The sequence below is a fragment of the Lissotriton vulgaris genome, chromosome 1_2 (assembly GCF_964263255.1).
Source record: "Lissotriton vulgaris chromosome 1_2, aLisVul1.2, whole genome shotgun sequence".
NCBI lineage: Eukaryota > Metazoa > Chordata > Amphibia > Caudata > Salamandridae > Lissotriton > Lissotriton vulgaris.
The window spans coordinates 204,529,228-204,553,935 of NC_141686.1; the positions used below are offsets into that span (position 1 = coordinate 204,529,228).

At 43.6% G+C, this 24,708-nt stretch overlaps 1 protein-coding gene across 1 annotated transcript; it reads left to right on the top strand.

Annotated features, from left to right (window-relative positions):
- Window positions 1-23,523: 23,523 nt before the first annotated feature.
- LOC147734955 (olfactory receptor 8U1-like) lies at window positions 23,524-24,480 on the top strand. The gene has a single exon (XM_086952539.1). It carries the CDS (start codon window positions 23,524-23,526, stop codon window positions 24,478-24,480), a length of 957 nt encoding a protein of 318 aa, XP_086808665.1.
- The last annotated feature ends 228 nt before the right edge of the window (window positions 24,481-24,708 follow it).

A 24,708-nucleotide genomic window follows, 5' to 3' on the forward strand; every position in this document is an offset into this window, starting at 1 on the left:
AAGTAAAATCTGTGTATAATTACAATTTAAGAGCAGCCTGGAAGGTAGGTTTGGTTTTTAAAATGACAGAAGGCAACACAAACGTCCAAAATCTAGTGCAGAAACTCTACTGGCCTCTAAATACACTAAGGACTTATAGGTATTTTGAATCCTGCAGGATTTATTATATACTAGGGATTTACAGGGGTCTGTCTTTCCCAATTATAATTATACCTGACCATGTACATTTAATCAGAGCACAGGCCCTCATTCTGGTTAGCAGAGCCCAGGACACAATCAGATTCAGAAAACTAACACCTATTAGTCAAAATGGGGACACAAAGTGGAGGGAAGCTGCAAACAGGTCTTGATTTCTTACAGCCTCAGAATAGCTTCAGGTGCATTTTGGATACATATTCGTGCAAACCATTATCTACAATGCTCCTTGTGTTTATTGGTGGTTGGTGAAGGTAGGAGCTTCAAGGCAGGCAGCCATGTTCTCTGTGTCCCCTATTCTTCCTCCTTCCTTGCCATTTGTTTGTTAACTATTTTATGAAAACATTTGGGGAGAACTATCGCTGACCGTGCATAACGATAGAAATATTATCGCTGGCTATCGCTGAATATTAGCGCCACACCATGATAACGCTATATTTACAACGCATATCGCTATGGCGATAATATTTCAGTGATAGCGGTGTTTTCAATGGAACATCGCTGGTTTTCCAGCGATGTTCCATTGAAAACAGCGATAACGTTGCTGATACGACCCTGTGGTCGTATCAGCATAAACCATCTCCCATTAAAAGTATGACTTAGTCAGGAATTGAACAGACGTTAAATTCCTGAGTTGAGGCTAAGGTAGCGCCATTTTTTTTATCGCTGCACCTCCTTGTTAATATCGCAAAGCTGCCTTCCCGATATTACCATGTGTTGTTTTCACAGGCACGCCTTCTTTGTATCTCATTAGCGATGCGAGGGGAGGCTGTGAAAAAACGGGCTCTACATCAAGGAAACTCGCTAGCTTGTCCTTGATGATATTGCAATATAATTTTTGGGCCAAAAACGGAGGCTAAAGTGGCGATAATTATATCACCAGCCCTTGCTAATATACCCCTAAATATCACGTGCAACTCTATTGTCTTTTCTCCCGCTGATAACTCCATGTTATTTGCTCTTTCACTATTTTTAAATCAGTGTGTGTGTCATGTTTGATTACTAAATATGTTTTCCACTTGTAAATGTTTTTTGCTGAGAGCATTGAAGGCTACACCTATGGTTGTTTTTCTCATGGTACCTTGTTTTCATGATTTTTTTTGTTACTGTATTTGTGGGCTGGTTGTAGCCCATTTTTCCCATGGCCCTGATCAATGTCCAAGGGGCCCAAGGGAACAAAACAGATATTTGAATTAACTTGCTTTTACAACTGTCAATATCTAAACAGATTTTTCTATTGGAAATACATAGTTCAAAATTTCTCTATCATTCAATGTTTTTTCTAGAGCGCCAGGTTTCAAAATTAGTACACACTGGGTGATTACTCTTATATGTCATGATGACTGTTAGACCTGCCAGTATTAGGGTGGTCTTCCACTTAACATTTTACCACACCTCCTTCATTTTGTTGAACTTCTTCCAGCAGAAGGCCCATTCAGTTACACCTAATACCCTTTATTGTGAGACTGTCTGTGAGGAATTCACAAAGTCCAACATTCAGTTACACCAGGGCATGTGACCCAAGCCAGGCTAAGGTAGTTGCTGACTGGGTCCGATCCACATTTGGTTTCCTAAACATGCTCCATTGCGGTCTGACATATATTTTTACTTTGACCAAGCCTCACACAAATAGATGTCCACAGTTTATGCTTTGCTCTTCTAGACACTAGTTTTTATGATTTTTTTGTTAAATTCATACCTTTGGTATTGGTTGTATTTTTGTTGTTTTGGTGTCACCTACTTTTTTTTTAAATGTACTCTACTTATATAAATTGATTTGGGAGCTCTTTTGTGTTGTGTTTTCACTTTATTACTGCATGTGTGCTGCATAAATACTTTGCACATTTAAGCCTGACTGCTTTTTATGTGTGGTTACCCAGGTCCTATATTGAACAATTTGGGGGGAGGAGGGGGTGATTTAATTCTTGGTAGTAAGGATACTCATCACAATGGTGATGGAGTATCCTCACTGTGAAGAATGTGGATTGCTCGACGAATTTAAATGCATGTGTACCTAACGGTTAATCACTGTGGCGACTACTCCATCATTGCTGTGACAGATCACCACTAACAGCCCTGCAGAGTAAGGGCCGTCAGAGGTCAAGCTGTCATACTAGTCACCTAATTTGGATGTGTGGAAAGACAGGTCAGTGTTCCCAACTCGTCTCCTCCAGGTAAACTCTGAGCGTAAAGGGTAGTAAAAACCACTGAATGCTATCCTTGCCCTGGGAGAGTGTTCCCATGGCAAGGGAGAATGTTATATAAAAAAGTAACCTGTTTAATACAGGGCTCCATCTGTCTGTCGATGCCTTTTACTGAATAGAAACATGAATTGACAAGAACTCCTGTGACAGGGGTCCCTCACAATGGTGTTATAAACGCCCGCCTGCTTGGTGGTCATTTTTAAGTTTCACTGGTGGTCTCTCCACCAAGGAGATGGAGTAATTTACTCCATTGCTCTAGTAGTACTATGGGCAATCCACCAAGATCATGGGTCAAAGTCTTCACCACTTTTCAAGAAAAAGAAAGACCATTACCCAAACTTTTCCTAAACAGATGATGGGACATGGCATGAACCTCTAAGTCCCACCATTGTTGTGTGGTGTTTTGGGCTCCGAGTACATTTTCCCGTTTTATGCCCTTATATAGGTACAATTCACATTGCCCTAGCCAAGCCAATGCTACCCAAATACAGGCATGGCTACTTCCACCCGTACCAAACGTCACAACGATTTCTTGGAAAATCGGCTGAAGGAGTCAGGGATTCCCCTTCCTTGAATATTGATTTCTCCAAGAACTTAGGGGGTCATTAGGATGTCGGGCAGTTTGCCTCTGCCAGGCTGGCGGTAGCCGCCGCCGGCCTGGCAGAGGCAATCCTGTGGGCCCCCAGCGGGAAGCACAGTAGGGGGATGCACACGGGGGGTACCTATGGTACCTACCTGCATTTGCATAATGAAAGCGGCAGGCACTGCGCGGTGCCTGCCGCTTTCATTATGCAAATGCTGCAAAGCATTTTCAGCTTTGACATGAACAACACAATTCAACATGTGCACCACTTCCCTGTGGTACTCTCCAAACGCTCACATAAAACCCCACAATATCTGAGAGCAATGTTGGTTCACTTCGTGAACTTTATCTTAAGGGAAACAATTGACGATATTGTCAGACCCTCAAATAAAAAAGAATACATGGGATTTACCTTTATCGCGTGCCCGGACTTCGCCCATGCTACAGTAGAGTTAAGATGGCGAATGAGGCAACTGTTCGCCCCATTTGAGCAAATCGGGACAACCGTGTTCTTGCAAAACCCGGCTCGTCTTAAAATCATTTACAAGGGAGCAATTAAAAGCTTCATAAGCGAAATCCAGGCGGAATCCTACCTGAAAGAAATTACTGAGAAAACCAAGCAAAAACACCGGAAAATAATATAAAGGCACAAAAGAACAGACTAGACACCAGCAGTACATCGATGAAAGACTAAATAGAGGGCAAAGCATCTCACTTCCTATAGTTTGGGTTGGGGTGATAACAAAGTGAAGTAACTTATCTTTATTCTATCAACCCAAAATGTAAATTTTGTTGATCAGGCCACGGTGCATGCTGGGACGTACTGTCCTCACCCACGCCTACACCTGGGTGCCCTAAGACCTAGGACGTCTCGCAGGGAGGTGGGGGGGGCACAAGGGAGGCTAGTGGTGGGAAATGGGGGGGAGTATGTAACAAAAACAGAACCAGAATCAAGTCAGGTGCCACTTCTTATACTTTATTGATACTATTCTCAGGTATTAGGGTAATTAAAATTAAGTCAAAACAAACAGACAATCAATGTGAGTTGTGGACACAGGCATCTTATGGGCCACGAAACATAGGAGTATGGGGACGTTAACTATACGAAACTGGAACGTTTCAGGCCTCTTAGATAGAGATAAACGCCAATGGCTGAGCGAGATAATATACCAAAACCCAGTAGATATTATCTGCCTTCAAGAGACACGCACCTGCCCTGGCATAGGAGGCACCTTCCTAAAATTAGGAGACATAACTTATTAGCGTATACTACACAAACGTCTAATAGTAAGGGGGTAGCGGTGCTTGCAAAAAATGTTCTGGGACAAGCCACCCATAAATTAGTATGGGTAATTATTAAATTAGGCCTTGGTATTACTATCTGCTTTATTTACGGATCTAACCAAGATGATCCTACTATATTTGAGACACTTGAGCTCGAACTAGCAGCTATAAAGGGCCCACTTATACTATGTGGCAACCTAAACATTTCGCTAGGCCCTCCAATCAGCAGCCATACACACCCACACTATACTGGCCATAAGCCATGAGTTTTTAAAGCTATTAGTAGACTCTGCGACAGTTTTGGCTTAAGCAACATATGGGAGCTTAAAAACTACCCGGACCCTGGCTACACGTTTTATTCCTACCCCCATAGCAAATATGCCAGGATTGATTATCTATTTACTACAAACGATCTGGCTAACAATGCCACAATCTTAAAGGAACCTAAAATTATCTCCGACCGTAATGCTTTAACTCTCACAGTCAAGTTTACATCCACTAAGAGGGAACACAGAAGCTGGACCTTTGATAGGAAGCTGCTAGCCAACAAGGAATATATTACTCACATTACTAGCTGGGCTCAAGAGTTTTTCAATATGAACAGATTTAGTGCCTCTAGGATTGTTGTGTGGGACTGCTTTAAAGCGTCTCTAAGAGGTGAAACAACAAGCTACCAAGCTGGAATACAGAAGCAAAATAGCGTGGGGTATCATCAGAAACTGGCTGATCTGGCTAGAGCAGAGGAAAAACATACTGCGCAAATAGCACAAGGTGAAAATGGGAAACTAGCTTTGTACCACCTGCTGGTCTTAAAAACCGAACTCAACTCTGGGTTGACTCAGAGAACTGCAGAGACGTATGAAACACATTGGAAAGAAATATATGAGAATGGGGAAAAGGTTGGCAAACATATCGCACTACATACACGCCATCAAATCTCCTATAATGCTATCACAAATATAGAATCAGGAGGGCAGATGCTTACACAAACACCTGATATAATTAGCACTTTTTAATGATACTATCAGACCCTCTATCAGGATGATAATATAACTAGCAGGGCTGACTCAGACTTGTTTTTGAATAATCTTCTTGAGCATCCAGAGGCAAATAAGACTTTAGACGGTAACACCAGAGAAGACTTCGAGAAAGAAATTACACTTATAGAAGTTCAGTTTACTCTGTCCTCACTGACCTCCGGGAAAGCAGCAGGTCCCGATAAAATTCCTCTTGAATTATATAAAATCCTTAGTCATACCCTAGGCCCACTTATATACGACCTATTTTTAGGGATTCAATGGAGTGGTTTTCCACCTATTTCATTGAGAGAAACAATTATAATTATCTTTCCAAAAAAGAGCAAACCTCTGGATCAACTATCATCGTATCGCCCAATTTCCCTAATCAATTCTGACTCCAAATTTATATGCTAAAATAATGGCCATCTGGCTTGGTCGGGTCATCGCACATCTGGTCTTCCCATGCAGCATGGGTCCATCCCCAGCAAAGGCAAGACCGACCACACTCGGAGAGCCATCTCCCTGTTTGATAGAATGTCTGCAATGGGGGGGCAGATGTTGATGATTCTTCTGGATGCCGAGAAGGCCTGACCGGGTGTCTTGGAAATTTTTATGGGTTGCACTGACCCAATACAATTTCGGGCCCAAATTTGTCAAATCTATAATGGCTATGTATATCGAACCAATAGCAAAATTACAAATAATGGGCTCTGAATCAAGTATAATTAGAGTATCCAGAAGCACACGACAAGGCTGTCCCTGCTCTCCAATATTATTTGCCCTTTATATAAATCCTTTAATTTTGAAACTTCTAGAGAACCCACTAATCACACCTATAGTGGTTAACCAATTTGAAACTAAGGTATTGGCCTATGCCGATGACATTGCGGTACTAACACCGAACCCCTCTGAGGCAATGTCTGAAATAGAGGTAGTAAAACAAGCGTATGGACTCTACTCTGGGTATTCATTACATAAAGAAAAAACAATCGGAAGAAGATGGGAGCAAGCTGTCCTTCAGGGGGGCACATAGGGGTAGATACCTCCTGTGGTGGTGGTGCATGTGTGGAGATCCTAGTTGTGGCTTTATCTGCCCAGTCTGCCACAGCATTACCTCTGGAGACAAAATCTTGGCCATTTGCAGCACATTTCACAAAAGCTAACTCAGTGGAGAAGTGTGGCTCAGGGGTTAGAGGCGGCAGACCCAGAAGCTGAGATCGGCCCTGGACCAGGGTTCAATTCCCCGCCCCGAAGGAGGTTGGGCTCAATAATTCCACGGACTCGATAATTCTCGCTCCGGTGCCTACTCGACTCACGGGTTCAAACTCTGCGACTCTGGGCAATAGCTTGCTTAATCTCCACAACGGCCCCTCGCGGCGGGATGCCTGGCTTTCACCTTGTGGATACCCTGCCGGGGTATCTCACAGGGGAATACCAGGACGGGTTCCCTAAGCAAGCGCATAGATGCCTGCGATGTGGGCGATTTGCGCTATATAAATACATTTACATTTAGTTGGCATTGTCAATCGAGCAATTGTATGTGTATGTGCATTACAGGTGTGCCATCTAATTTAAGAAAGCCTCTCCTTTTCCACCGTAGAATACTGGAATGTGTGGTCGTTGTGACATAAGCAGAATCTGAATACACAGTGATGCAGGAGTCTGCACTTCCTTTCAAGGCAGCTATTAATGCGACAAGTTTTGCCACTTGTGCTGAGTAATGTGATAATGGTAGAGTTATTTGCTGTATGATGTCTAGGGAATCTGAGGAGTCACATTGTTGTGCTTGAACTACTGCAGGTCCTGTATCTCTTATGTCTGTTTCTTGGTCGATAAACCATCAACAATGTTCACTGTACTGTCTGGCAATGGGTCCTCCTTTCTTTGCCTGGCTCATCTGCACAGTATGTGGCACAGTCATTGGATCATCATCTTTGCTTGCAATGGGGTGGGCAAAGAAAATGGTGGGATTCACTGTGTGACACGTAACAACTTTGAGAGATGGCACTGATAATATTAGCTGCAATGACTGGAGGAAAACCGATAATGCTACATACCTAGGTGTCAGCATACGCCCCGATGTCACACAAATCCCCAAACTCAACTATGAGCCCTGCCAAAACACTATAAAGAAAGACTTAGACTGGGTAAATAGCTTACAGTTATCTATAATCGGCAGAGGAATTTTTTTAAAGATGAATATCCTTCCTAGGGTGCTTTATTTATTTCGAGCTATTCCTTTGATTCCAGTGGAATCTAAATTTATGTGGCAACAGGGTAAAATTAGAATATCTTTTAAGCTTCTGTTGCTACCTCAGAACAAAGGAGGATTAGCAGTTCCAAACATTCTGTTTTACCTCTGGGCTTCATTTCTCCAACAGATGGCCCGCTTCTTTTTGCCAATCCTAGTCCAGAGACTCTCGAGGCTGCACCTCTCCCATCTATCTACAAGCTATCCCTGGGTGAAAATGCTAAAGTTATCTTTCTGATGCAAGTGGAGAGAAGCTATTATAAAAAGAATAAATTCAAAGTCATCACCAGCGCTTAGAAAATTTGCCTAAGAACAGCGAAATATATGCATATTCCAAAGTTTAATACATATTCTCCCTTATGGCACTCTAACCTATTTCCCGAGCTAGGGAACGACGCTATCTCAAAGAAATGGCAATCCGTAGGCATTACCTCAGTCGGTGACTTTTTGGGAGCGAACCAGGCTTCTACCTGGGCTTCATTTCTCCAACAGATGGCCCGCTTCTTTATGCCAATCCTAGTCCAGAGACTCTCGAGGCTGCACCTCTCCCATCTATCTACCAGCTATCCCTGGGTGAAAAAGCTAAAGGTCTCTTTCTGATGCAAGTGGAGAGAAGGTATTATAAAAAGAATAAATTCAAAGTCATCACCAGCGCTTGGAAAATTTGGCTAAGAACAGCGAAATATATGCATATTCCAAAGTTTAATAGATATTCTCCCTTATGGCACTCTAACCTATTTCCCGAGCTAGGGAACCACGCTATCTCAAAGAAATGGCAATCCGTAGGCATTACCTCAATAGGAGACTTTTTGGGGGCTAACCTGGCTTCTACCTTTGCAGATCTACAACAAAAATGTCGCCTTCCAAATGGGCACTACCTTAAATTTATACAGATTCACACTATGCCTAAACATAATGCCCCTAACATCAACTTGGGGAGAATTGAAATTATCGATGCTATAGCTAAAAAAACTACAAGAATAGGTACAATTTATTGCCAACTGCTGGATAAGCTACAAGATGACTTAGAATACACAGAAACTTACTGGGAAGACAGACTCGACAATCCAAACGTTGATATTGACATGAGTCTTTGTCTATCATCACGTTTGCTTATGTCAGCTAGTTTAAAAGCCCAGATGCCTAAAACTATATTTTACCCTGGCTAACTATATGCCTGGGGCAAAAGAGAGAACGATCACTACCCTGGATGTTGTAAAGGACCCACAACATTAATACACATGTTCAGGGAGTGTGACCAACTAACACTTATTAAAAAATTGATCTGTGAATTCTGGGAAGAAGTTTTTGGCCATAAAGTACCCGAATACCCTACTCTATACCTGCTAGGATCTGATAATACAGTTAGCCTGAAGAGGCCATGCTTTTTATAGGCTTTGCAGTCCTCAGGGTAATACTAGCAGCACGGTGGAAAGACTCAGATCCACCGAGCTTTCAAATGTGGTTAGCCCGCCTTCTTGGCGTCTTTAACCAGGAAAGCGCCATCTATGCCACTAGAGGGCTCAAATCTGCAATGCGCGGCAAGGCGATTTGGCAACCCATCACTAACTGGAGGAGGGGGCTTTGTTCAGCGTGATAATGAACCATTATAATTTGTTTTCTCTTACTTTTAATCTCTGACCTTTTTCCTTTTTTTCTCTTCCATCTTATTCATCTTTATTAATTCCCCAACCCTTCTCCTTTTCTTTTTTATTTTTCTCTCTTTTTTGTTATGAGAATGTATCATATATGAAAGTGTTTGTTTATTGTACAGTATTATTGTATTTGGACTCCTGTCTTTACTGGTTCTGACAAATAAAAACAGTTTAAAAAAAAAAGTCATGCCGGCAAACCCTCACTGAACGTAGACTGGCTTGGAGCTTCGAGGGACCTCGAGAAGAAAAGCTCCAGAAAAGTTTTTAAGTGTGAAGGTAGAAATTGAGACGGGGACCTGCCGTGAGCTGTAGCCGCTCAGGGCTCCATCGTACCCGGCCTCAAACTTTGACTTTGGCCTGGTCTATTGAGACCATGTATCACAATATGGTGCTATAATCTTCTAAGTGCTATATTTTATTACATCTTTGAAAAATGTATATCTCTGTTTACCTACATTGGAGTTGGTTTGGATTTTTATTATGTGTTGTGTTTTAAATATTTACTGAATTGGTGTTTTCAAATGCTTTACATACCTGTCTTTGAAGTTAAGCCTGTCTGCTCGCAGCCACGTTACAAATGGATGAGCATAGGAATAATTTTCTAAGACCTATGCTGAGTCCTACCATGTGTTAGTGGCCTTATAGCTAATTGCAGACCTGCATTTGCCCCTAACAATAACCCACTTTCCAACATTTGGTGCTCAGCGGTGTGGATGTGGACTTGTGCTTTAAAGTACACCTTTCAGTGAATGAATTAAGACTATAAAAATTCTCTAAATTGCCTTAGAACAAAACCTTTGAGTTAAATTATTGGAATTCTGACTAAACGTTTTTAATCCATTGATTTGATTTTTTCAAACTGTTGTCTGTTGTGCCTAGTTTTTGTGACCCAAAACTAGGGAACTATGGATCTGGACCTCGGTGTGGGAAGAAGATGTTCCCCCCAACCTCACCCAAGAGGGGGGTGGGGACGATACCTCTTCCATAGTGACTAGTGTTAGCCAGATGAATCAAGGTGATGGTGAGAGTGGGAAAGGGTCCCTTGCTCAGTTGATTGACTTGGAGAAGGAGAAGCTGGAATGGGCTAAGAGAAGATGGGAGAGGGAGGAGGAGAAGAGGAATGGTAGCAGCAAAAGTGAAGAAGGTGTAGAGATGTCATGGGACCTAAACTTCCTAATGGCATAGTGTCCAGGTACACAGAGGGAGATGACATTGACAGGTGGCTAGCAGCTTTTGAGAGGCCCCTTAAAATGAATAGTGTCCTCTCTAGGTATTGGGGTGCACTTCTGTGGGAGTTGATTTGTGTAGCTGGGAGGGATAGGCTCCTGGCCCTGAAGGGAGTGGAAGCAGAATCATACCAGCAGATGAAGGAATGCTTAGTCAAGAGATTTGGTCTGACTCCAGCGCAGTACAGGGTGAAGTTTAGAGGCACCCAGAAATTGAGTTCAAAGTCTTGGGTAGACTTTGTGGACGTTTCAGGGAAGGCACTGGAAGGCTGGATTGTTTGTAACAAAGTTAAGACATATGAGAGATTGTATAATTTGTTTTCGAAAGAACGTATTTTGACTCATTGTGCAGAAGGAAAGTTATGCAAGTATCTAGTGGACTCCAAGCTTACAGACCCTGGAGAGTTGGGGGAATCAGCTGATGAGTGGGTGAGAACACAGGTTTCCATTCAGCACGAGGGGGTTTCCTCCCCTCAGGGAAAGCTCAGGGAAATTAAGGTAAAAAACCTAACGAGTCCTCCAAAGCCCCACAAAAACCTGCACAAGGAGGGGGGGCCCGAGCCAACCCAAATTGAAAGGGAGGGGGTTTCAGGGAAAGCCTGGTAGGTTATTTGATCCGACAAAGGTAGACAAGTGCTTTGACTGTAACCAGCCAGGACATCAGCAGGGACATGCTGTCTGCGCCAAGAAGCTCCCCCTAAGGGGCCAACCACTGGGAATGCCAGTGTAAGTGTGGGGGTGGAGGGTGGTGTACAGAACAGTCAGGTGGTGGAAGCAACCTTAGTGTCCCTCGGTGGAGTGAATATTGTCACCCTTGCCACCCTTGCTGCCTTACCTCCAAACATGGACAAGTACATAGAGAGGCCTAAAGTGAATGGGATTGAGGTTGAGGCTATCAGAGACACTGGGGCTAGTGTAACTATGGTCCTGGATGAACTGTGCCTCCAGAAAAGTTGCTACCTGGTGAGTTTCACCAGGTGACATATGCAGACAGCACTACCAAAGTCCATCCTATGGCTATGGTGGATTTGGAATGGGGAGGTGTGACAGGCCCTATGAAGGTAGCTGTGTCAAAGGTGCTCCCAGTCCAGTGTTTACTGGGCAATTATTTCGAAGCCTCTGTGTGGTCACAGGTGGAGAGAGGACTCCATATGAAAATATTGGAGCTCCCTGAGTGGGTGTGTGTGGTATGTAACTGTTACCACGCATCTTTTACCACGCATACCATTACCACGCATACCTTTACAACGCAGGATCGTTTACAAGGCATACCTTTACAACGCAAGACATTACAACGCAGATACTATTACAACGCATGCCATTACAACGTAAGTATAAGTATAGGTAAGTATATCATTTAATTTAACCTTTTAGGGTTCAGGGCTGGGTTTGGGTTTAGGGGTACAGGGGTATTTTTAGGGTTCAGGGCTGGGTTTGGGTTTAGGGGTACAGGGGTATTTTTAGTGTTCAGAGCTGGGTTTGGGTTTAGGGGTACAGGGGTATTTTTAGTGTTCAGGGCTGGGTTTGGGTTTAGGGGTACAGGGGTATTTTTAGTGTTCAGGGCTGGGTTTGGGTTTAGGGGTACAGGGGTATTTTTAGTGTTCAGGGCTGCGTTTGGGTTTAGGGGAACAGGGGTATTTTTAGGGTCCAGGGCTGGGTTTGGGTTTTGGGGTACAGGGGTATTTTTAGGGTTCAGGGCTGGGTTTGGGTTTTGGGGTACAGGGGTATTTTTAGGGTTCAGGGCTGGGTTTAGGTTTGGGGTACAGGGGTATTTTTAGGGTTCAGGGCTGGGTTTGGGTTTTGGGGTACAGGGGTATTTTTAGGGTTCAGGGCTGGGTTTGGGTTTTGGGGTACAGGGGTATTTTTAGGGTTCAGGGTTAGGTTTGGGTTTTGGGGTACAGGGGTATTTTTAGGGTTCAGGGTTGGGTTTGGGCTTTGGGGTACAAGGGTATTTTTAGGGTTCAGGGCTGGTTTTGGGTTTAGGGATACAGGGGTATTTTTAGGGTTCAGGGCTGGGTTTGGGTTTTGGGGTATAGGGGTATTTTTAGGGTTCAGGGCTGGGTTTGGTTTTTGGGGTACAGGGGTATTTTTAGGATTCATGGCTGGGTTTGGGTTTTGGGGTACAGGGGTATTTCTAGGGTTCAGGGCTGGGTTTGGGTTTTGGGGTACAGGGGTATTTTTAACATATATATTTACACATTTTTAATTAAAAATTAATTTAATAATTAAAATATTTAATAATAAAATATTTAATAATTAATTAAAATATTAAAATAATTATTATTTACATTATTTAAAAATATTATATACTTACCTATACTTACGTTGTAATGGTATGCGTTGTAATAGTGTCTGCGTTGTAGCGTAATGCGTTGTAAAGGTATTCGTTGTAAAAGGTCCTGCGTTGTAAAATATGTGTGGTAATGGTATGCCTGCTAAAAGTATGCATGCTAACATCATATATCCGTGTGTGCTTTGACTAGATCACAGACTAACCAGGTTGGAGGGGCTGGACACTTGGACCCTGGAACAAAGGGCCAAGCATCCATGAACAAGGGCACTAGGCCTGGTGAGCTAGCCCAGGGAACTCCAGAGGTGCAGGACAAATCTAACCTTGATGGGGAGGATCTGGCCTCTGAGGGAGGGACTACATTTCTGCCAGAGCTGTCAGATATGGCAGAACTGACAGGATCAGGTGGATCCTCCAGAGAGGAGTTCAGTAAGGGACAGTGTGACTGTCCCACCCTTGACAGCTTGAGGCAGAGTGCTTCTCAGCAAGAGGAAGGGAATGACAGTGGGTTTCAGAAACTCTACTGGAAAGATAGACTGCTTTATACTGAGGCCAGAAACCTCAAGGAGGGGGCCACCAGGAGGTTGGAGGTTCCCCAGAAGTACAGAGAGTTAATCATGACTTTGGGTCATGATATCCCCTTGGCAGTACATTTGGGACAGGCAAAGACATGGAACCGGTTGATGAACCATTTCTGTTGGCCCCATATGTCTGAAAAGGTAAAGGAGTGTTGCACCTCTTGTGTCACCTGTCAGGCCAGTGGCAAGGCAGGGGGCAAGGCACAGGCTCCCCTAATACCACTGCCAGTGGTTGAGGTTCCTTTTGAAAGGGTGGGGATGGACATTGTTGGTCCCCTGGACCCACCTACGCAATCATGGAATAGGTGGGAGACAACCATCTCAACACATGTGTTATGAAGCTTGCGTTGTTTACGCACGCCTTTATGTCGCATGCGCATTCAGAACGCATACATTCCCAACGCATGGGATGTAATGGACGTGTGCCGAGACAGACTACAGGGAGGCGTTGAGACGGGCTCCGGATGACACAGACGACAGGGAGACAATGCTGGACCAAAGACTGAGACAGGTAAGGAGGCCGCTCGTATTGGGCCTAGGGCTTCTTGTAGTATAGGTGCTGTTTTGGGGTTGGGTTAGGGCTTAGGGCTAGTTGCAGTATAGGTACTGTTTTGGGCTTTAGGGATTAGGGCTTTAAGCTACTAGGGCCACTAGTAGAATAGGTGCTGTTTGGGGTTGCGTTAGTGCTTAGGGCTTCTTGTAGTATAGGTACTGTTTTGGGCCATGGGGATTAGGGCTTAGGGCTACTAGGGCTACTAGTATAATAGGTGCTCCTTTGGGGTTGCGCTAGGGCTTTGTGTACTATAGGTGCTGTTGGTGGGTTGCATTAGGGCTTAGAGCTTCTTGTAGTATAGGTGCTGTTTTGGGGTTGCATTAGGGCTTAGGGCTAGTTGCATTATAGGTACTGTTTTGGCCTTTGAGGATTAGGGTTTAGGGTTGAGGTCGTAGTGTAGGCTTGCTTAACTGATTAGGGCTTAGGGTTTATCGAAGTTTTAGCGAGCCATATTATAGAGTACTTTTTCATGATTCAAGGATTAGGGTTTAGGGTCGGGTGAAGGGAAATGCGCATACAGGTAAAAATTGCAATGTAAAGCATGCAGGGTGTCTGTATTTCATGTGGATGTATTTCGCATGCATTGCTATACGAATGCAATGTCATGGTATGCAACATGATTGCTCATGATCTAAGAGGACATGCAATGTAACAATTACGATGGAATGGCATACGATGTAAGTGTTTGCGATGTATCATCATACATTCGGAATAGGTATATCTTAGTTGTAGTTGACCATGCCACTAGGTAGCCTGAAGCTATACCAATTAGTACCATTGATGCTCTTGCGGTGGCTAGAGCACTGCTTGGTGTGTTCACCACGTTGGGTTTTCCATCAGAGGAGGTGTCAGATAGGGCAACGAACTTCCTGTTCCAGCTATCTGAGTGCTATGTGGAGAAGTGTGGCTCAGGGGTTAGAGGCGGCAGAACCCGGAAGCTGAGATCGGCCCTGGACAAGGGTTCAATTCCCCGCTTCGGCGGGTCTTGGGCTAAAAAATTCCACGGACTCGATAATTCTCGCTCCGGTGCCTTCTCGACTCACGGGTTTACACTCTGCGACTCTGGGCAATAGCTTGCTTAATCTCCACAACGGCCCCTCATGGCGGGATGCCTGGCTTTCACCTTGTGGATACCCTGCCGGGGTTATCTCACAGGGGAATACCAGGACGGGTTCCTTAAGCAAGCGCCGGGAAACCCACTGCGGGTAGCTGTGCGCTATATAAGCTCAAATACATTTACATTTACATTTACATATGTGGGATGAGTGTGGTGTCAACTACAAGTTCACCACCCACTTCACCCACAAGCAAATGGTCTTGTTGAGAGAATCAACAAAACCCTACAAAACCCTAAAGGGCATGATAAATGGGTTGTCAGAGAAACTCAGGAGGAGATGGGATGTTCTCCTCCCATGCTTATTGTTTACCTACAGAGAGGTGCCACAGAAAGGGGTGCGTTTCAGTCCCTTTGAGTTGTTGTTTGGATACCCTGTGAGGGGGCCATTGAGCTTACTGAGAGAGTTTTTAGAGAAGCCTCTTACAGAAGCAAAGGACAATGTGTTTGACTATGTGCTAGGCCTGAGATCTAGGATGGCAGAGTACATGGTACAAGGCAAACAGGAAACTGGAGGCCAGCCAGGAGCTCATGAAGCACTGGTATAATCAAAAGGCTACTATGCCTGAGTATACTCCAGGACAATTTGTGTGGGTGTTGGAGCCTGTGGATCCCAGGGCTCCCCATCACAAGTGGAGTCGGCTGTATCCAATCTTAGAAAAGAAGGGTGATGTAACCTATTTGGTTGACCTTGGCACCTGCAGGAACTCTCACAGCGTTCTGCATGTGAATAGATTCAAACCTCACCATGACAGGGAAGATATGACCATGTTACTGGTCACTGATGAGGGTGTAGAGGAGTAAGCTGAGCCTGTGCACAACCTCATCTCAACTACTGTACAAAATGGGTCGGTGGAGGGAGTTGTGCTCTCTCCCAAATTGACAAACCAGCAGCACAGAGACTGTAAGCAAGTGCTGGAACAGTTTGCTGGCCTGTTCTCTTTGACCCCAGGCCTCACTGAGTGATGTGTGCACCACATTGACACTGGTGACAGCCTACCTGTCAAAAATAAACTGTACAGGGAGTCTGAGGATGTCAGAGACAGCATTAAAGCTGAGGTTTCTAAGATGCTAGAATTGGGGGTAATTGAACCATCTGAGAGTCCATGGGCCAGTCCAGTGGTGCTGGTACCTAAACCTAGGCCTCAGGGGGGCCCACAGAGTTAAGGTTCTGTGTGGACTACAGAGGCTTGAATGCAGTCACAAAGACTGACTCTCACCCGATACCTAGAGCTGATGAGCTCATTGATAGGTTAGGGGCTGCTAAGTACCCGTGTACTTTTGATTTGACTTCAGGTTACTGGCAGATTGCCCTTACTGATGGAGCAAAGGAGAGGTCAGCATTCCCCACACCAGAGGGACATTATCAGTTCAAGGTAATGCCCTTTGGCTTAAAGAATGCACCTGTCACCTTTCAAAGGTTGGCGAACAGGGTCTTGTCTGGGTTGGAACAGTTCAGTACAGCTTACCTGGATGATATAGCTGTATATAGTTCTACGTGGGGGATCACTTAAGCCACCTAAGGGAAGTACTACAGGCCATTCAGCAGGCAGGCCTGCCTATTAAGGCAAGCAAGTGCCAAATAGGGCAGAGTTATGTGGTGTACCTGGGCCACCTGGTAGGTGGAGGCCATGTACAGCCTCTCCAAGCTAAAATCCAAACTATTTTGGATTGGACAGCTCCTGTTACCCAGACTCAGGTCAGGGCATTCCAAGGTTACAATAGAAGGTTTGTTCAAAATTATGGGACCATTGTGGGAACCCTAATTGAACTGACTTCTAAGAAGAGGCCCAAAAAGGTGTATTGGACCCCAGATTGTCAGAAGGTTTGTGACACTCTGAAAGCTGCTATGTGTTCAGCACCTGTACTGCTGGCAACACAACATCATTTGTGGTTCAGACAGATGCTTCAGACCAAGGGGTTGGGGCAGTATTGTCACAGCTAAATGAAGAGGGCCTTGATCAGCCAGTTGCCTTTATTAGCAGGAGGCTTCTTCCCAAAGAGCAGAGGCGGCATGCCATAGAGAGAGAGGCTTTTGCTGGGGGAACATTTTTTCAACGCGGATGTTACCCCACAGTGCTTTTACGACGCGTCCTTTACAACGCAAGTCATAACCACGACTTGCGCTTGAGGGCGCTAAAGGATAAAGAATAGTATATTTACTATTCCAACACCTTCCCTACTATCCATGGGGACTGGTGTTGGAATATTAAATTATACTATTTACTATCCGCGCCCAACAATGCAAGTCGTTGTAACGGCACACGTTGAAACGGTATGCATTGTACCATCATATATCCTTTTTGCTGTGGTGTGGTCCCTGAAAAAGTTGAGACCATATTTGTTCGGGACTCACTTTCCCGTTCAAACTGACCACGGACCTTTCAGATGGTTCATGAAGATGAGAGGGGAGAATCCCAAGCTGTTAAGGTGGTCCATTTCCCTACAGGGGATGGACTTTACAGTGGAACACAAACCTGGGGTTGCCTATGCAAATGCAGATGGACTTACCAGGTTTTTCCACTTAGCTGATGAGGACTACCAGGTTGTAGGTCAGTAACCCATCACCTATTGTTTAGGGGGTGGGCTATGCTGCAAAGCCATCCTGTGCCCTGGGCACCCACCAACATTTTGCTGACTGGTACTGGTGGTAACTGATTTTGACTCACTCTGGGCTCTGCGTAACCAGGCCCAGGGAAAGCGCTATGCTGAAAGAGACACTTTAGACAGTTAAAATACCTACATGCACTAGGGTACACAATGGTATGGTGGGGTACCCCAGTGATTGGCATTACCTCACCTATAGGCCTGAGTATATAATAGGGCAGGGGGATTGAAACTATCTAGAAGTCCCCCGTACCCTGGGGCATGGCAGGTTAGAGCCAGCAGCCCTTTTCTGCACTTGCATGTGTGCACTGCTGAGACCTGAGGTCGGTGAAAAAACAGCCCTGGGTGCCAGGACTGCTTTTAAAATGTAAATTGTGCCCAAAGTGGACTTTGATGTTTTGGGCTCTTACAAAATGCATAACCTACAATGTTCTGGCATACTAAGGACCCCCAGGGTCTACCCTAGGTATCCCAGGGGTGAGGGTCAGGTATTTATAAGGTACATATTTAAACATAGGGGTCAAAAGCGAATATTTATTGACCAAGCATTGCTACCATCCCTGACGTGCAACTAAATAAAACATGAAATAGCAACGGGTCAGAAAGTGATAGAGCTATCTAGAGAAACTGTATAATCTCAACAGGGTACAATCACGAAATCCACAAAGAGTAATTCGTGGTGAAAAAATTGTGTTCCCATCAGATACCCATCATGTACCGCCCTACATCATTTGGGATCCTTCACCCGAAGGAAGTGGTAAACATCCACTGTGGATTAGGTAGATTGTAACCTAACCTAGTCAAAGGGTACACAAATGTGGTGGAAAAATGATGGTATCAGGGGGTAATCCGACTAGCAGTGCAAGAAATAATGATACAGTGACTGTGCTGTGTGCAAAAGTGGATAGGTTAAGATTGGGTTGTGGAAGAGGAAAAATTGTAAGTCCAAATTCAGCCTACCAGTGGTCTGCCCTGATTGGTCAGCGTTAATTGGATTAGCCAGGCTGCCTTGAAGAGGTGATAAAGAGCCCCTGGGGTTAACCAGTTCTGCTGGCAGGGCAGGGTGCTGTTCTGTAAAATGCTAAGCCAGGGGGAGGAGTTGTAAACGATGCTCTTCAAAGAGGAGAGTAGAGACCAGTGTCATTTACAGCTCTGAAATCTTCACCTTATGCAGATGGCAGGATTAAGGAAGGTGTGAGCATATGCAGGGGGGACAGTCTAAGTAAATTATCCATCCTAGGGGTGTGTTTAGGCAGCTCTTACCTCCTTGCTGGAAAATCAGCCATTATGGATTTGGAAGATTTGATGGTACAAAATAATGCCACACTCTACAGGATGTGGTCATATCTTGGAGGAGTTACCCTGGTCCCATTGGTCAGAAGTGATCTCCTGCCTGACCCAGAGAACTTGGAATAAGTATCTGAGAGGGGCAGAGATCTCCAGATCTGCTGCTTGAAACTTGCTGAAGCAAGAAGTACCCTGTTGAGAGGTTTTGCTGTGCAAAGATTTCTAAGGCCTGACCTTTGAAGACTGCAACATCTGAAACTACAGCCCTGTGGATTATCTTGCTGAAAACGAACTAAAGAGTGGACTCCCTGAAAGCTACAGTTTAAAAGGGGAAACAGCCATCACAACGCAACTTTTACAACGCACTACCATTACAACGCAACTTTTACAACGCATGATCCATTACAACGCATGCCTTTACAACGCATGGCATTACATAGCAGATGCAATAACAATTCATGCCATTACAACGTAAGTATAGGTAAGTATATAATTTTTTTTTCTTTTATTTAATTTTTAACATTATTTAATTAATTTAATTAATATTAAAACTAAATAAAAATATAAATTTATGTTTTTTTAAATAAATGTAATATATTAATTTAAGTAATTTTTAAAAATAAGTATGACTGTTTGAGTATATGTTTTGGGGTACTGAGGTGTTTGGCAAAATTTAGGGTTCTGGGCTAGGTTTGGGTTATGGGATTCAGGGGTATTTTTAGGGTTCTGGGCCAGGTTTGGGTTATAGGATGCAGGGGTATTTTTAGGGTTCTGGGCTAGGTTTAAGTTATGTGTTACAGGGGTATTTTTAGGGTTCAGGGCTAGGTTTGGGTTATGGGGTACAGGGGTATTTTTAGGGTTCAGGGCTAGATTTGGGTTTTGGGGTACAGGGGTATTTTTGGGGTTCAGGGCTAGGTTTGGGTTTTGGGGTACAGGGGTATTTTTAAGGTTCAGGGCTAGGTTTGGGTTCTGGGGTACATGGGTATTTTTAGGGTTCAGGGCTAGGTTTGGGTTTTGGGGTACAGGGGTATTTTTAGGGTTCAGGGCTAGGTTTGGGTTTTGGGGTACAGGGGTATTTTTAGGGTTCAGGGCTAGGTTTGGGTTTTGGGGGACAGGGGTGTTTTTAGGGTTCAGGGTAGGTTTGGGTTTTGGGGTACAGGGGTATTTTTAGGGTTCAGGGCTAGGTTTGGGTTTTGGGGTGCAGGGGTATTTTGAGGGTTCAGGGCTAGGTTTGGGTTTTTGGGTACAGGGGTATTTTTAGGGTTTAGGGCTAGGTTTGGGTTTTGGGGCACAAGGGTATTTTTGGGGTTCAGGGCTAGGTTTGGGTTTTGGGGTACAGGGGTATTTTAAGGGTTTAGGGCTAGGTTTGGGTTTTGGAGTATAAGTGTATTTTGAGGGTTCAGGGCTAGGTTTGGGTTTTGGGGTACAGGGGTATTTTTAGGGTTTAGGGCTAGGTTTGGGTTTTGGGGTACAAGGGTATTTTTGGGGTTCAGTTCTAGGTTTGGGTTTTGGGGTACAGGGGTATTTTTAGGGTTTAGGGCTAGGTTTGGGTTTTGGGGTACAAGGGTATTTTTAGGGTTCAGGGCTAGGTTTGGGTTTTGGGGTACAGGGGTATTTTTAGGGTTTAGGGCTAGGTTTGGGTTTTGGGGTACAGGGGTATTTTTAGGGTTTAGGGCTAGGTTTGGGTTTTGGGGTACAAGGGTTTTTTAAGAGTTTAGTTTTAAAAATAGTACTTTTTAAAAATTAAATAAATTAATTTAAGTAATTTTAATATTAATTTAGTAATTATGTATTTATTATTTATTTAAAAAAAATAACATACTTACCTTTTTTTTCGTTGTAATGGCTTGCGTTGTATTAGCATCTGCTATGTAATGTCATGCGTTGTAAAGGTATTGGTTGTAATGGATCCTGCGTTGTAAAAGTTGCGTTGTAATGGCATGCGTTGTAATGACATACATTCGTTTAAAAGAAGCTTATCTGGAACATCACCAACTAAATCCGCACCTTGGAGAACGACCAGTGGATTTGTAAGGGTTTTGTACCAGTGGATTGTGGGAACTGAAGTCCTCAACTTTCAAGGACCATCTTGGAGCTTCCAGACCCTTGGAGTGAGTTTGAGACACTTTGGGACCCCTTGAGGAAATTCAGGAAGAAGTTAAAAAAGTTTAGAGAACTTTTGAGCAACTTTGAAAAAAAAGCTTCATAGAGGGACGGTTCAACCTGGCCAGCCAGGCCGCCTGCCTTCAATCGCGAGCCGGCCAAGCCAACCAGGTTCCTCCCGCTAAAAGTTCCATTGCTCCAACTTCCAGAGATTGACCAGGACTCTGAAATCTGAAGCCAGTGAACCCTCACCTGATCCGGCTACATGAGGAGCATCGAGAGACCAGGAGCAACTGTGAAAGCCAAGCCGCCTGCCTTTCACCGCATGCCGGCCTGGATTTCTGGGTTGCCCCTTCTGAAGCGATCTTGAGAAATGTTCTAAGTCCGCTCCTGGGAAGTTGACCGGGACCTCGTCGCAAGTCAAGCCGGCAAACACTCACCGAATTTGGAGTGGCTGGAAGCTTCGAGGGGCCTCCAGAAGAAAAGCTCCAGAAAAGTTTCTAAGTGTGAAGGTAGAAATTGAGACTGGTACCTCAGCGAGCTGTAGCCGCTTAGGGTCCATCGTACCCAGCCTGAAACTTTGACTTTGGCCCCATCTATCACAAGCAGGTATCACAATATGGTGCTATAATCTTATAAGTGCTACATTTTATTAAATCTTTGAAAATTAATTTCTCCTTTTACCTACTTTGGATTTTTGTAGTTTGAGTGTCATTTTAAAGATACAAATATTCCTATGTTTATACATTGGTGTTGGATTTTTATTATGTGTTGTGTCTTAAATATTTATCTTATTGGTGTATTAAATGCTTACATACCTGTCTTTGAAGTTAAGCCTGTCTGATTGCAGCCATGTAACCAAGGGTTGAGCATAGGAACATTTTTCTAAGACCTATGCTGAGCCCTACCATGTGTTAGTGGTCTTATTGCCAGTGGCAGACCTACAATTGCCCCTTCCAATAACCCACTTTCCAACAATATGAAATTGGGCAGAGACACTGCAGCTCTTGTAAAAATGAAGCAGAAACAGCTAGAACAGCAACAGCAACAGCAAGAACAAGTGTTGTGGGCTACCGATGGCAAGGTCACTGGTGGGTCAAGGGTGCCAGTTTGCTATAGAATAAGTAGCTGTTAGTTACAAGAATCTATTTACCTTGACATTATTACAGGTTTGCGATCTGTGTAAATAATGTTTCCAAGTTCGCAGGCTCAGTGTGCCAGAGTCCTTTTTCCCATCATAGTTTATAGTTTCTTGTTGCTTCTTTTCCAAATCTTGACTTCTTGAACATTGACTCATTTTGTTGAGAACATAGAATGAGGGTAAGTCTCCAGATCATTGTCAAATAAATGTAGTAGCTGAGTCCACGCAGAACGATGACGTTCAAGATGATTTATTGTAGTTGGTTACAGGATAAGTAGATTAGATAGATAAGTCCAGCATAGGTCCTGAACAAGAAGCCGTACCAGGAGCAGCCAGCATGCTGATCAGCCCATTCTCAACTGCGTTTTTTCTGCACAGACTCCAAACATTCCGTAAAACATCATCACAGTAACATTCCACTGGCTGAGCATGTGGTAGAAAATGGCATACATAAACATAAACAGGATCCTGCCAAGTGCAGCAAACAGACAGGAAGAAAAGCAACCAGTAGCCACTCACACTCCATCCTTTTGCTCTTGGGTAGATATTTTTGCCTCACATTACTCCAAATGATAAAAATTGATGTAATCGCAACATTTTCAGTTATTTTGCTTCACAAGAATAGAGCAACATTACCCAAATTACTCTGATTGTACTAGTGTTTTTAAAATTCCGCCCAGGTCAACTCTTCACCCTTCCTCAACATTATATAAGCTGCTACTCAAAGGCCCCAATACTTTGCATACCAAGCTACTACTTCTGTACATAACACCTTGCATTAGATATATTATTGTAAAGTACTCTACCTGCACTATGATGTATTATTATTTTCTAGTCTGTTCAATACACTATTTCACTACTCTCATTCAAATCTTCGGTGGAACCTGTCCTCACTCTGATCTCACTTCTTCACCCCTTACGATGAAAGATTGTATATGTTGTACATTTTCTCTGCAAAATGTTTATCTGCACTACATTACAATAATTTTCTCATAATGGTTCTTTACACACGTATATTTGTTCTAACACTTTATCTATTTTGGATCTGTTTAAAAAGAAAATTACTCAATATCCCTTTTACCCTTCCTGATTCCTAAAGACGATTTAAAAGCACAAAGGGAAGTGTATAGAGAATCTTCAAATATGGTCAAATATGTTTTTCATAAATTATGGATTGCAATGCAATCTAAGATCTATTATCGGTGCTGGATATTACGTTTTTCCTATTTAAAAAAGAAAAACATTCAATAATAAGATTTTGAGGGGGAACTGCTAAAACGTCATTGTTCACTGAAAATGTATATATAATATGGGTAGTTGCATAAACTCGTCCTGTAATTGTAGTTATTGTTGTTTCTCTACATTTCATTCTACATTGGAGTCTTTATTCATCTTCAATTTCTTCTTTTACAGTAGGGTCAGTCTGTTCCTGAATGAAAGACGGAAATCAGTCTGTGCTGAAGGAATTCATCCTTCTCGGACTAAGAAATGATAAGAAGCTGCAGGCTCCACTCTTTGTGATATTTCTACTTATCTACATTATTACCCTGGTGGGCAATATTTCTATCATGACTCTGATCAAAATGTCTCCGAATCTTCAGACTCCAATGTACTTCCTTATCAGTAATTTGTCATTTGTAGACACTTGCTATTCATCAGTTCTTATGCCAAGACTCCTGGCCAATTTCCTGTTAGAGAGAAATGTCATTTCATTTCCTGAATGTGGGATACAACTTTTTGTGTTTGTCTGCATGGGAGGATTAGAGGTGTTGATGCTTGTGGCTATGGCCTATGATCGCTACACAGCCATCTGTAATCCACTGCTTTATCCAGTGATAATGACCAAGAAATGTTCTATTAATCTTGTCATTTTGTCATATTGCATTTCCAGCTGTAATTCTATGATGCATACCATTTGCACTTTGAGGTTGTCCTTCTGTGGATCGAATAGGATCGACCATTTCTTCTGTGATGTTCTTCCACTGTTAAGGCTCTCATGCTCCAATACTGCTGTCAATGAGGCACTGGTGTTTTTTTCAGCTGCCATCCTTTTGGTGGCATCTGTTATCCTTATCATCATCTCATACAGTTTCATCATTTCAACCATTTTGAGGATCCACTCCTCTGAAGGCCGGCAACGAGCCTTTTCCACCTGCTCATCACACATTGCCTGTGTCACACTTTTCTATGTAACTTGTCTATTTATGTACATGAGACCCACTCACAGTTCCTTATTAGTGCAGGACAGTGTGGCAGCTTTGTTCTATACAGTATTGATTCCATTGCTCAACCCACTAATCTACAGTTTAAGGAACAAGGATGTCAAAACAGCCCTAAGGAAAGCAGGAGGAAGAACTTGTGTGTGTAAAATGGGTTGTGCCTTACAGTGACATTTTTGGCCTTCCAGGGTCAGAAATCTTTTTTAGTCAGGAGTGCTGCTCTGCACTAAATTTGGTGGGCAGATTTACAATGAAAGTGACTCAGTGCCTTCTCCAAGCCATTTGGCTGCGCTGCACTTAGTCACTTTCAAAGCACAAGAATGCAACATATTTACAACAATATGTCGCATCTCAGAAACAGCTGCCATGCACTGGTGCAGGCACCCTTGCACGGTGGTG

Coding starts and splice junctions, on each gene's coding strand:
- LOC147734955 (XM_086952539.1), top strand. CDS start 23,524: ATGAAAGACGGAAATCAGTCTGTGCTGAAGGAATTCATCCTTCTCGGA.